This window comes from Petromyzon marinus, unplaced genomic scaffold (assembly GCF_048934315.1).
Source record: "Petromyzon marinus isolate PM22_M1 ecotype Great Lakes invasive population unplaced genomic scaffold, UKy_Petmar_22M1.pri1.0 PM_Scaffold_52, whole genome shotgun sequence".
NCBI lineage: Eukaryota > Metazoa > Chordata > Hyperoartia > Petromyzontiformes > Petromyzontidae > Petromyzon > Petromyzon marinus.
The window spans coordinates 198,360-212,326 of NW_027423524.1; the positions used below are offsets into that span (position 1 = coordinate 198,360).

General features: G+C 56.4%; 1 protein-coding gene across 1 annotated transcript in view; it reads left to right on the forward strand.

Moving 5' to 3' along the window:
• Positions 1-13,967, forward strand: part of LOC116936986 (hypoxia up-regulated protein 1-like) — a 109,195-nt gene that overhangs the window by 16,251 nt on the left and 78,977 nt on the right. The window contains exon 5 of the mRNA XM_076064552.1: positions 5,800-6,043. Coding sequence (XP_075920667.1) covers positions 5,800-6,043 — 244 coding nt within the window. The remainder of the gene's footprint in view (positions 1-5,799; positions 6,044-13,967) is intronic.

Genomic DNA, 13,967 nt, shown 5'->3' on the forward strand with positions numbered 1-13,967 from the left:
TCTGTGTCTCTGTCTCTCTGTGTCTCTGTGTCTCTCTGTGTGTGTGTCTCAGCTATGACCCCACGCTGGGTGGTATGGAGATGGACGTTCGCCTGTCTCTGTGTGTGTGTCTCTGTGTGTCTCTCTGTGTCTCTCTCTGTGTCTGTGTGTGTCTCTCTGTGTGTCTCAGCTATGACCCCACGCTGGGTGGTATGGAGATGGACGTTCGCCTGTCTCTGTGTCTCTCTGTGTGTGTCTCTGTCTCTCTGTGTCTCTGTGTCTCTCTGTGTGTGTGTCTCAGCTATGACCCCACGCTGGGTGGTATGGAGATGGACGTTCGCCTGTCTCTGTGTGTGTGTCTCTGTGTGTCTCTCTGTGTCTCTCTCTGTGTCTGTGTGTGTCTCTCTGTGTGTCTCAGCTATGACCCCACGCTGGGTGGTATGGAGATGGACGTTCGCCTGTCTCTGTGTCTCTCTGTGTGTGTCTCTGTCTCTCTGTGTCTCTGTGTCTCTGTGTGTCTCTGTGTCTCAGCTATGACCCCACGCTGGGTGGTATGGAGATGGACGTTCGCCTGTCTCTGTGTGTGTCTCTGTGTGTCTCTCTGTGTGTCTCTCTGTGTGTGTGTCTCAGCTATGACCCCACGCTGGGTGGTATGGAGATGGACGTTCGCCTGTCTCTGTGTGTGTCTCTGTGTCTGTGACTGTGTGTGTGTCTGTGTGTCTCTGTGTGTGTCTCTGTGTCTGTGTGTCTGTGTGTGTCTCTGTGTGTCTCTCTGTGTGTCTCTCTCTCTGTCTCTGTGTATCAGCTATGACCCCACGCTGGGTGGTATGGAGATGGACGTTCGCCTGTCTCTGTGTCTCTCTGTGTGTGTCTCTGTCTCTCTGTGTCTCTGTGTCTCTCTGTGTGTGTGTCTCAGCTATGACCCCACGCTGGGTGGTATGGAGATGGACGTTCGCCTGTCTCTGTGTGTGTGTCTCTGTGTGTCTCTCTGTGTCTCTCTCTGTGTGTGTCTCTCTGTGTGTCTCAGCTATGACCCCACGCTGGGTGGTATGGAGATGGACGTTCGCCTGTCTCTGTGTCTCTCTGTGTGTGTCTCTGTCTCTCTGTGTCTCTGTGTCTCTGTGTGTCTCTGTGTGTCTCAGCTATGACCCCACGCTGGGCGGTATGGAGATGGACGTTCGCCTGTCTCTGTGTCTCTCTGTGTCTCTGTGTCTCTGTGTCTCTCTGTGTGTCTCTGTGTGTGTCTCTCTGTGTCTGTGTCTCAGCTATGACCCCACGCTGGGTGGTATGGAGATGGACGTTCGCCTGTCTCTGTGTCTGTGTGACTCTGTGTGTGTGACTCTGTGTGTCTCTCTGTGTGTGTCTCTGTCTCTCTGTGTCTCTCTCTCTCTGTGTGTGTGTCTCAGCTATGACCCCACGCTGGGTGGTATGGAGATGGGCGTTCGCCTGTCTCTGTGTCTCTCTGTGTGTCTCTCTGTGTGTGTGTCTCTCTCTCTCTGTGTGTCTCTGTCTGTCTCTGTGTGTCTCTGTCTGTCTCTGTGTCTGTGACTGTGTGTCTCTGTGTCTGTGACTGTGTGTGTGTCTCTGTGTGTCTCTGTGTCTCAGCTATGACCCCACGCTGGGTGGTATGGAGATGGACGTTCGCCTGTCTCTGTGTGTGTGTGTGTCTCTGTGTGTGTCTCTGTGTGTCTCTCTGTGTCTCTGTGTGTGTCTCTCTCTCTGTCTCTGTGTCTCAGCTATGACCCCACCCTGGGTGGTATGGAGATGGACGTTCGCCTGTCTCTGTGTGTGTCTCTGTGTGTGTCTGTGTGTGTGTCTCTGTGTCTCTGTGTGTGTCTCTCTCTCTGTCTCTGTGTGTCTCTCTGTGTGTGTCTCTGTCTCTCTGTGTCTCTGTGTCTCTGTGTGTGTCTCTCTCTCTGTCTCTGTGTATCAGCTATGACCCCACGCTGGGTGGTATGGAGATGGACGTTCGCCTGTCTCTGTGTGTGTGTGACTCTGTGTCTCTCTCTGTGTCTCTCTGTGTGTCTCTCTGTGTGTGTCTCTCTGTGTCTCAGCTATGACCCCACGCTGGGTGGTATGGAGATGGACGTTCACCTGTCTCTGTGTGTGTCTCTGTGTGTCTCTGTGTGTCTCAGCTATGACCCCACGCTGGGTGGTATGGAGATGGACGTTCGCCTGTCTCTCTGTGTGTGTGTCTGTGTGTGTCTCTGTGTGTGTGTCTCTGTGTGTCTCAGCTATGACCCCACGCTGGGTGGTATGGAGATGGACGTTCGCCTGTCTCTGTGTGTGTCTCTGTGTGTGTGTCTCTGTGTGTCTCTGTGTCTCTCTCTCTCTGTCTCTGTGTCTCAGCTATGACCCCACGCTGGGTGGTATGGAGATGGACGTTCGCCTGTCTCTGTGTGTGTCTCTGTGTGTCTCTCTGTGTCTCTCTGTGTGTGTGTCTCAGCTATGACCCCACGCTGGGTGGTATGGAGATGGACGTTCGCCTGTCTCTGTGTCTCTCTGTGTGTGTCTCTGTCTCTCTGTGTCTCTCTGTGTGTGTGTCTCAGCTATGATGCCACGCTGGGTGGTATGGAGATGGACGTTCGCCTGTCTCTGTGTCTTTGACTGTGTGTCTCTGTGTGTCTCTGTGTGTGTGTCTCTCTCTGTGTCTCAGCTATGACCCCACGCTGGGTGGTATGGAGATGGACGTTCGCCTGTCTCTGTGTGTGTCTCTGTGTGTCTCTGTCTCTCTGTGTCTCTGTGTGTGTCTCAGCTATGACCCCACGCTGGGTGGTATGGAGATGGACGTTCGCCTGTCTCTGTGTCTCTCTGTGTGTCTCTGTGTGTCTCTGTGTGTGTCTCTGTGTGTGTCTCTGTGTCTCTGTGTCTCAGCTATGACCCCACGCTGGGTGGTATGGAGATGGACGTTCGCCTGTCTCTGTCTGTGTCTCTGTGTGTGTGTCTGTCTCTCTCTGTGTGTCTCTCTCTGTGTGTGTGTCTCAGCTATGACCCCACGCTGGGTGGTATGGAGATGGACGTTCGCCTGTCTCTGTCTGTGTCTCTGTGTGTGTGTCTGTCTCTCTCTGTGTGTCTGTCTCTCTCTGTGTCTGTGTCTCAGCTATGACCCCACGCTGGGTGGTATGGAGATGGACGTTTGCCTGTCTCTGTCTGTGTCTCTGTGTGTGTGTCTGTCTCTCTCTCTGTGTCTGTCTCTCTCTGTGTGTGTGTCTCAGCTATGACCCCACGCTGGGTGGTATGGAGATGGACGTTCGCCTGTCTCTGTCTGTGTCTCTGTGTGTGTGTCTGTCTCTCTCTGTGTGTCTGTCTCTCTCTGTGTCTGTGTCTCAGCTATGACCCCACGCTGGGTGGTATGGAGATGGACGTTCGCCTGTCTCTGTCTGTGTCTCACTGTGTGTCTCTGTCTCTGTCTCTCTCTGTGTCTCTCTCTGTGTGTGTCTCTGTGTGTGTCTCTGTGTCTCAGCTATGACCCCACGCTGGGTGGTATGGAGATGGACGTTCGCCTGTCTCTGTGTGTGTCTCTGTGTGTCTCTCTCTCTGTGTCTCTCTGTGTGTCTCTGTGTGTGTCTCTGTGTGTCTCTCTCTCTGTGTCTCAGCTATGACCCCACGCTGGGTGGTATGGAGATGGACGTTCGCCTGTCTCTGTGTGTGTCTCTGTGTGTCTCTCTGTGTCTCTCTGTGTGTGTGTCTCAGTTATGACCCCACGCTGGGTGGTATGGAGATGGACGTTCGCCTGTCTCTGTGTCTCTCTGTGTCTCTGTGTGTCTCTCTCTCTCTGTCTCTCTCTCTGTGTCTCAGCTATGACCCCACGCTGGGTGGTATGGAGATGGACGTTCGCCTGTCTCTGTGTCTCTCTGTGTCTCTGTGTGTCTCTCTCTCTGTCTCTCTCTCTGTGTCTCAGCTATGACCCCACGCTGGGTGGTATGGAGATGGACGTTCGCCTGTCTCTGTGTCTCTCTGTGTCTCTGTGTGTCTCTCTCTCTGTCTCTCTCTCTGTGTCTCAGCTATGACCCCACGCTGGGTGGTATGGAGATGGACGTTCGCCTGTCTCTGTCTGTGTCTCTGTGTGTGTCTCTGTCTCTCTCTGTCTGTGTCTCAGCTATGACCCCACGCTGGGTGGTATGGAGATGGACGTTCGCCTGTCTCTGTGTGTGTCTCTGTGTCTCTCTGTCTCTCTGTGTCTCTGTGTGTGTCTCAGCTATGACCCCACGCTGGGTGGTATGGAGATGGACGTTCGCCTGTCTCTGTGTGTGTCTCACTGTGTGTCTCTGTCTCTCTGTGTCTCTGTGTGTCTCAGCTATGACCCCACGCTGGGTGGTATGGAGATGGACGTTCGCCTGTCTCTGTGTGTCTCTCTGTGTGTGTCTCTCTCTCTGTGTCTCTGTGTGTGTGTCTCAGCTATGACCCCACGCTGGGTGGTATGGAGATGGACGTTCGCCTGTCTCTGTGTGTCTCTCTGTGTGTGTCTCTCTCTCTGTGTCTCTGTGTGTGTGTCTCAGCTATGACCCCACGCTGGGTGGTATGGAGATGGACGTTCGCCTGTCTCTGTGTGTCTCTCTGTGTGTGTCTCTCTCTCTGTGTCTCTGTGTGTGTGTCTCAGCTATGACCCCACGCTGGGTGGTATGGAGATGGACGTTCGCCTGTCTCTGTGTCTCTCTGTGTGTGTCTCTGTCTCTCTGTGTCTCTCTGTGTGTGTGTCTCAGCTATGACCCCACGCTGGGTGGTATGGAGATGGACGTTCGCCTGTCTCTGTGTGTCTCTGTGTCTCTCTGTCTCTCTCTCTCTCTGTGTCTCAGCTATGACCCCACGCTGGGTGGTATGGAGATGGACGTTTGCCTGTCTCTGTGTGTCTCTCTCTCTCTGTGTCTCTGTGTGTGTGTGTCTCTGTCTCTCTGTGTCTCTGTGTGTCTCTCTGTGTCTCAGCTATGACCCCACGCTGGGTGGTATGGAGATGGACGTTCGCCTGTCTCTCTGTGTGTCTCTGTGTGTCTCTGTGTCTCAGCTATGACCCCACGCTGGGTGGTATGGAGATGGACGTTCGCCTGTCTCTCTGTGTGTGTCTCTGTCTCTGTGTGTCTCTGTGTGTGTCTCAGCTATGACCCCACGCTGGGTGGTATGGAGATGGACGTTCGCCTGTCTCTGTGTCTGTGACTGTGTGTCTCTGTGTCTGTGTCTCTGTATGTGTCTCTCTCTGTGTGTCTCTCTGTGTCTCAGCTATGACCCCACGCTGGGTGGTATGGAGATGGACGTTCGCCTGTCTCTGTGTCTGTGACTGTGTGTCTCTGTGTCTGTGTCTCTGTATGTGTCTCTCTCTGTGTGTCTCTCTGTGTCTCAGCTATGACCCCACGCTGGGTGGTATGGAGATGGACGTTCGCCTGTCTCTGTGTGTGTCTCTGTCTCTCTGTGTCTCTCTCTCTGTGTGTGTGTGTCTCAGCTATGACCCCACGCTGGGTGGTATGGAGATGGACGTTCGCCTGTCTCTCTGTGTCTCTGTGTGTGTCTCTGTGTGTCTCTCTGTGTCTGTGTCTCAGCTATGACCCCACGCTGGGTGGTATGGAGATGGACGTTCGCCTGTCTCTGTGTCTCTCTCTCTCTCTGTGTGTGTCTCTCTCTCTGTGTCTGTGTCTCAGCTATGACCCCACGCTGGGTGGTATGGAGATGGACGTTCGCCTGTCTCTGTGTGTGTCTCTGTGTGTGACTCTGTGTCTCTCTCTCTGTGTCTCAGCTATGACCCCACGCTGGGTGGTATGGAGATGGACGTTCGCCTGTCTCTCTGTGTGTCTCTGTGTGTGTGTCTGTCTCTCTCTGTCTGTGTCTCAGCTATGACCCCACGCTGGGTGGTATGGAGATGGACGTTCGCCTCCGCTCGCTGCTCTCACAGCGCTTCCTGGCAACGGCAACAGCCGGCCGCTCCGGTGGTGGTGCTGGTGATGATGGTGATGATGGTGGTGGTGATGCGTTGGCGGTGATGCTGGCAGGCAGCGCCCGTGCCCAGAGCAAGCTCCTCCGTGAGGCGGAGCGCCTCAAGGTGGTGTTGAGCGCCAATGCCGAACACACAGCTCAGGTGGGATCTCATTCACTCACTCACTCACTCGCTCACTCGCTCACTCACTCACTCGCTCACTCACTCACTCACTCACTCGCTCGCTCGCTCGCTCACTCACTCGCTCACTCGCTCACTCGCTCACTCACTCACTCACTCGCTCGCTCGCTCGCTCGCTCACTCACTCGCTCACTCGCTCACTCACTCGCTCGCTCGCTCGCTCACTCACTCACTCGCTCGCTCGCTCACTCACTCACTCACTCACTCGCTCACTCACTCGCTCACTCGCTCATTCACTCACTCACTCACTCGCTCACTCACTCGCTCGCTCACTCACTCACTCACTCGCTCACTCGCTCACTCGCTCACTCACTCACTCACTCACTCACTCGCTCGCTCACTCACTCACTCACTCACTCACTCGCTCACTCGCTCACTCGCTCACTCATTCACTCGCTCGCTCACTCACTCACTCGCTCACTCACTCACTCGCTCACTCACTCGCTCACTCACTCGCTCACTCGCTCACTCGCTCACTCACTCACTCGCTCACTCACTCGCTCACTCACTCGCTCACTCGCTCACTCGCTCACTCGCTCGCTCGCTCACTCACTCGCTCGCTCGCTCGCTCACTCACTCGCTCGCTCACTCACTCACTCGCTCGCTCACTCACTCCCTCGCTCGCTCGCTCACTCGCTCACTCGCTCACTCACTCGCTCACTCGCTCACTCGCTCGCTCACTCGCTCGCTCACTCACTCACTCACTCGCTCACTCACTCGCTCACTCGCTCACTCGCTCGCTCACTCGCTCGCTCGCTCGCTCACTCACTCGCTCACTCACTCGCTCGCTCGCTCGCTCACTCGCTCACTCACTCACTCGCTAGCTCACTCACTCGCTCACTCACTCGCTCACTCACTCGCTCACTCACTCGCTCACTCACTCGCTCACTCACTCGCTCACTCGCTCACTCACTCGCTCACTCGCTCACTCACTCACTCACTCACTCGCTCACTCGCTCACTCACTCGCTCGCTCACTCGCTCACTCACTCGCTCACTCACTCGCTCACTCACTCGCTCACTCGCTCACTCACTCACTCACTCACTCGCTCTATCCCACTCGCGTCTCTCTCTCGCTCGCTCCCTCCAACTCACTCCCTCCAACTCACTCACTCCAACTCACTCACTCCAACTCACTCACTCCAACTCACTCCGTCCAACTCACTCACTCCAACTCACTCACTCCAACTCACTCACTCCAACTCACTCACTCCAACTCACTCACTCCAACTCACTCACTCCAACTCACTCACTCCAACTCACTCACTCCAACTCACTCACTCCAACTCACTCACTCCAACTCGCTCACTCCAACTCGCTCGCTCCCTCGCTCACTCCAACTCACTCACTCCAACTCACTCACTCCAACTCACTCACTCCAACTCACTCACTCCAACTCACTCACTCCAACTCACTCACTCCAACTCGCTCACTCCAACTCGCTCACTCCAACTCGCTCACTCCAACTCACTCACTCCAACTCACTCACTCCAACTCACTCACTCCAACTCACTCACTCCAACTCACTCACTCCAACTCACTCACTCCAACTCGCTCACTCCAACTCGCTCACTCCAACTCACTCACTCCAACTCACTCACTCCAACTCACTCACTCCAACTCACTCACTCCAACTCGCTCACTCCAACTCGCTCACTCCAACTCGCTCACTCCAACTCACTCACTCCAACTCACTCACTCCAACTCACTCACTCCAACTCACTCACTCCAACTCACTCGCTCTCTCCCTCGCTCGCTCCCTCGCTCACTCCAACTCACTCACTCCAACTCACTCACTCCAACTCGCTCACTCCAACTCACTCACTCCAACTCACTCACTCCAACTCACTCACTCCAACTCACTCACTCCAACTCACTCACTCCAACTCGCTCACTCCAACTCACTCACTCCAACTCACTCACTCCAACTCACTCACTCACTCGCTCTCTCACTCACTCTCTCCCGCTCGTTCGCTCTCACGCTCACTCTCTCACTCCAACTCTCTCACTCCCCTCGCTCGCTCACTCTCTCTCTCTCTCTCACTCGCTCCCTCACTCTATCTCACTCGCTCCATCTCACTCCCTCACTCGCTCACTCACTCGCTCACTCGCTCGCTCGCTCACTCTCTCACTCACTCACTCGCTCACTCACTCACTCGCTCACTCGCTCACTCGCTCACTCACTCACTCACTCGCTCGCTCACTCGCTCACTCACTCACTCACTCACTCACTCGCTCGCTCTATCCCACTCGCGTCTCTCTCTCGCTCGCTCGCTCCAACTCACTCACTCCAACTCGCTCTCTCTCCCTCCCTCGCTCGCTCTCTCTCTCCAACTCACTCTCTCTCCCTCGCTCGCTCGCTCTCTCCAACTCACTCTCTCACTCTCTCGCTCCCCTCGCTCGCTTCCTCACTCCCTCCCTCGCTCTCTCTCTCCAACTCACTATCCCACTCGCTCCCGCTCGTTCGCTCTCTCTCCCACTCTCTCCCACTCTATCCCACTCGCTCCCTCACTCCAACTCACTCTCTCACTCACTCACTCTCGCTCGCTCCCCTCGCTCGCTCCCACTCACTCCCTCCCTCGCTCGCTCTCTCTCTCTCTCCAACTCACTCTCTCTCCCTCGCTCGCTCCCTCACTCCAACTCTCTCTCTCACTCCCTCCCTCCCTCGCTCACTCTCTCTCTCACTCTCTCACTCGCTCCCTCACTCCAACTCACTCTCTCACTCCCACTCGCTCCCTCGCTCGCTCCCTCACTCCAACTCTCTCACTCCCTCCCTCCCTCGCTCGCTCACTCCAACTCACTCTCTCTCTCGCTCCCCTCGCTCGCTCTATCCCACTCGCTCCCTCACTCCAACTCACTCTCTCTCACTCTCTATCCCACTCGCTCCCTCACTTCCTCACTCACTCACTCTCTCTCTCACTCTCTCACTCTCTCTATCCCACTCGCTCCCTCACTCCCTCACTCACTCTCTCTCTCTCACTCCCACTCGCTCCCTCTCCCACTCGCTCCCTCACTCCCTCACTCACTCACTCACTCTCTCTCACTCTCCCTCACTCGCTCCCTCTCCCACTCGCTCCCTCACTCCCTCACTCACTCACTCACTCTCTCTCACTCTCCCTCACTCTCTCTATCCCACTCGCTCCCTCACTCCCTCACTCACTCTCTCTCTCTCACTCCCACTCGCTCCCTCTCCCACTCGCTCCCTCACTCCCTCACTCACTCACTCACTCTCTCTCACTCTCCCTCACTCGCTCCCTCTCCCACTCGCTCCCTCACTCCCTCACTCACTCACTCACTCTCTCTCACTCTCCCTCACTCGCTCCCTCTCCCACTCGCTCCCTCACTCCCTCACTCACTCTCTCTCTCTCACTCCCACTCGCTCCCTCTCCCACTCGCTCCCTCACTCCCTCACTCACTCACTCACTCTCTCTCACTCTCCCTCACTCGCTCCTCTCCCACTCGCTCCCTCACTCCCTCACTCACTCACTCACTCTCTCTCACTCTCCCTCACTCGCTCCCTCTCCCACTCGCTCCCTCACTCCCTCACTCACTCTCTCTCTCACTCACTCCCTCACTCACTCTCTCTCTCACTCACTCCCTCACTCACTCTCTCTCTCACTCACTCCCTCACTCACTCTCTCTCTCACTCACTCCCTCACTCACTCCCTCACTCTCACTCTCTCTATCTCTCACTCACACTCTCTCACTCACTCCCACTCGCTCCCTCACTCGCTCCCTCACTCAGTCTCTCTATCCCTCACTCTCACTCTATCCCACTCGCTCCCTCACTCGCTCCCTCTCCCACTCGCTCCCTCACTCCCTCACTCCCTCACTCTCTCACTCTCTCTATCCCACTCGCTCCCTCACTCCCTCACTCCCTCACTCCCTCACTCCCTCACTCCCTCACTCACTCTCTCACTCTCTCTATCCCACTCGCTCCCTCCCTCGCTCGCTCCCTCACTCCAACTCACTCTCTCACTCTCTCACTCTCTCACTCACTCTCTCTATCCCACTCGCTCCCTCCCTCGCTCGCTCCCTCACTCCAACTCACTCTCTCACTCGCTCCCCTCGCTCCCTCGCTTGCTCACTTGCTCACTCGCTCCCTCTCTCTCACTCTATCCCACTCGCTCCCTCACTCGCTCCCTCTCCCACTCGCTCCCTCACTCCCTCACTCCCTCACTCACTCACTCTCTCACTCTCCCTCTCCCACTCGCTCCCTCACTCCCTCACTCCCTCACTCACTCACTCTCTCACTCTCTCTATCCCACTCGCTCCCTCACTCCCTCTCACTCCCACTCGCTCCCTCACTCCCTCACTCCCTCACTCACTCACTCTCTCACTCTCTCTATCCCACTCGCTCCCTCTCTCTCACTCTATCCCACTCGCTCCCTCGCTCGCTCCCTCACTCTCTCTCACTCTCCCACTCACTCTCTCGCTCCCTCACTCTCACTATCCCTCACTCTCACTCCCACTCGCTCCCTCTCCCACTCGCTCCCTCACTCCCTCACTCACTCACTCTCTCTATCCCTCTCTCTCACTCTCTCTCTCACTCTATCCCACTCGCTCACTCACTCACTCTCTCTCTCACTCACTCTCTCACTCTCTCTCACTCACTCTCTCACTCTCTCTCACTCACTCTCTCACTCTCTCTCACTCACTCTCTCACTCTCTCACTCTATCCCACTCGCTCTCTCTCCAACTCTCTCTCTCACTCTCTCGCTCACTCACTCACTCCCTCACTCACTCTCTCCCACTCGCTCCCTCACTCGCTCTCTCTCCAACTCACTCTATCACTCACTCTCTCTCACTCCCTCCCTCGCTCGCTCCCTCACTCCAACTCACTCTCTCTCTCACTCTCTCTCTCACTCCAACTCACTCTCTATCTCGCTCCCCTCGCTCGCTCACTCTCTCTCTCCCGCTCGTTCACTCGCTCGCTCACTCTCTCGCTCGCTCCCTCACTCCAACTCACTCTCTCACTCCCTCGCTCGCTCGCTCACTCCAACTCTCTCTCTCTGTCGCTCCCCTCGCTCGCTCCCTCACTCCAACTCACTCTCTCACTCTCCCACTCGCTCCCTCACTCACTCGCTCGCTCGCTCGCTCGCTCCCTCACTCACTCCAACTCTCACTCACTCCAACTCACTCTCTCTCACTCCCCACTCGCTCCCTCTCCCACTCGCTCCCTCACTCACTCACTCTCTCTCTCCCTCACTCTCTCACTATCCCACTCGCTCCCTCACTCGCTCCCTCACTCCAACTCACTCTCTCACTCTCTCCCGCTCGTTCACTCGCTCTCTCCCTCTCTCGCTCCCTCACTCCAACTCACTCTCTCACTCCCTCGCTCGCTCCCACTCGCTCCCTCGCTCGCTCCCTCACTCACTCTCTCTATCACTCGCTCCCCTCGCTCGCTCTATCCCACTCGCTCCCTCACTCCAACTCACTCTCTCTCACTCTATCCCACTCGCTCCCTCACTCACTCTCTCTCTCTCACTCCCTCACTTCCTCACTCTCTCTCTCACTCTCTCTATCCCACTCGCTCCCTCACTCCCTCACTCACTCTCTCTCTCACTCTCTCACTCACTCCCTCACTCACTCCCTCACTCTCACTCTCTCTATCTCTCACTCACTCTCTCACTCACTCCCACTCGCTCCCTCACTCGCTCCCTCACTCAGTCTCTCTATCCCTCACTCTCACTCTATCCCACTCGCTCCCTCACTCGCTCCCTCTCCCACTCGCTCCCTCACTCCCTCACTCCCTCACTCACTCACTCTCTCACTCTCTCTATCCCACTCACTCGCTCACTCGCTCCCTCACTCACTCACTCACTCACTCGCTCCCTCACTCCCTCACTCACTCACTCTCTCTCACTCTCTCACTCTCTCTATCCCACTCGCTCCCTCACTCCCTCACTCCCTCACTCCCTCACTCCCTCACTCTCTCACTCTCTCACTCTCTCACTCTCTCTATCCCACTCGCTCCCTCCCTCGCTCGCTCCCTCACTCCAACTCACTCTCTCACTCGCTCCCCTCGCTCCCTCGCTTGCTCACTTGCTCACTCGCTCCCTCTCTCTCACTCTATCCCACTCGCTCCCTCGCTCGCTCCCTCACTCTCTCTCTCACTCTCTCACTCACTCTCTCGCTCCCTCACTCTCACTATCCCTCACTCTCACTCCCTCACTCTCACTCTATCCCACTCGCTCCCTCACTCGCTCACTCACTCACTCTCTCACTCGCTCCCTCACTTACTCACTCTCTCTCTCACTCTCACTCTATCCCACTCGCTCCCTCACTCGCTCTCTCTCTCTCTCTCACTCCCTCACTCCCTCACCCTCTCTATCCCTCACTCCAACTCACTCTCTCTCACTCTATCCCACTCGCTCCCTCACTCACTCTCTCTCCAACTCGCTCTCTCACTCCAACTCACTCACTCTCTCTCTCACTCTCTCACTCACTCGCTCCCTCACTCACTCTCTCCCACTCGCTCACTCTATCCCACTCGCTCCCTCACTCACTCCCTCCCTCGCTCGCTCCCTCACTCCAACTCACTCTCTCTCTCTCTCCAACTCGCTCCCTCACTCACTCTCTCACTCCCACTCGCTCCCTCACTCGCTCCCTCACTCCAACTCTCTCTCTCTCTCTCTCACTCCCACTCGCTCCCTCTCCCACTCACTCACTCTCTCTATCCCACTCGCTCCCTCACTCACTCTCTCTCACTCACTCCCACTCGCTCCCTCTCCCACTCGCTCCCTCACTCCCTCACTCACTCTCTCTCACTCTCTCTCTCACTCTATCCCACTCGCTCCCTCACTCACTCTCTCACTCACTCCCTCACTCACTCTTTTACTCACTCCCACTCGCTCCCTCCCCCTCGCCCCCCCTCACCTCCCTCTCTCCCTCTCACTCACTCACCCACTCACCACTCACCCACTCACCCACTCACCACTCACCCACCCACTCACCCACCACTCACCCACTCACCCACTCACTCACTCACTCACCCACTCTCACCCACCCACTCACCTCCTCACTCACCCACTCACTCACCCACTCACTCACTCACTCACCCACTCACTCACCCACTCGCTCACCCACTCACTCACTCGCTCACCCACTCACTCACTCACCCACTCACCCACCCACTCACCCCACTCACCCACCCACTCACTCACTCACTCACCCACTCACCCACTCAATCACCCACTCACTCAGTCACTCACTCACCCACTCAATCACCCACTCACTCACCCACTCACTCACTCACTCATCCACTCACCCACTCACCCACTCACTCACCCACTCACTCATCCACTCACTCATCCACTCACTCACTCACTCACCACTCACTCACTCACTCACCCACCCACTCACTAACCCACTCACCCACCCACTCACTCACTCATCCACTCACTCACTCACTCACCCACTCACCCACCACTCACTCTCTCACTCTCTCACTCACTCACTCACTCTCTCACTCACTCACTCTCTCACTCACTCACTCTCTCACTCACTCTCTCACTCACTCACTCTCTCACTCACTCTCTCACTCACTCACTCACTCTCTCACTCACTCACTCACTCTCTCACTCACTCTCTCGCTCACTCACTCACTCACTCTCTCCCACTCGCTCCCTTGCTCGCTCCCTCACTCGCTCTCTCTCCAACTCACTCTATCACTCACTCTCTCTCACTCCCTCCCTCCCTCGCTCGCTCACTCCAACTCACTCTCTCTATCTCGCTCCCCTCGCTCGCTCACTCTCTCTCTCCCGCTCGTTCACTCGCTCGCTCACTCTCTCGCTCGCTCACTCTCTCGCTCGCTCCCTCACTCCAACTCACTCTCTCACTCCCTCGCTCGCTCCCACTCGCTCCCTCACTCGCTCCCTCACTCG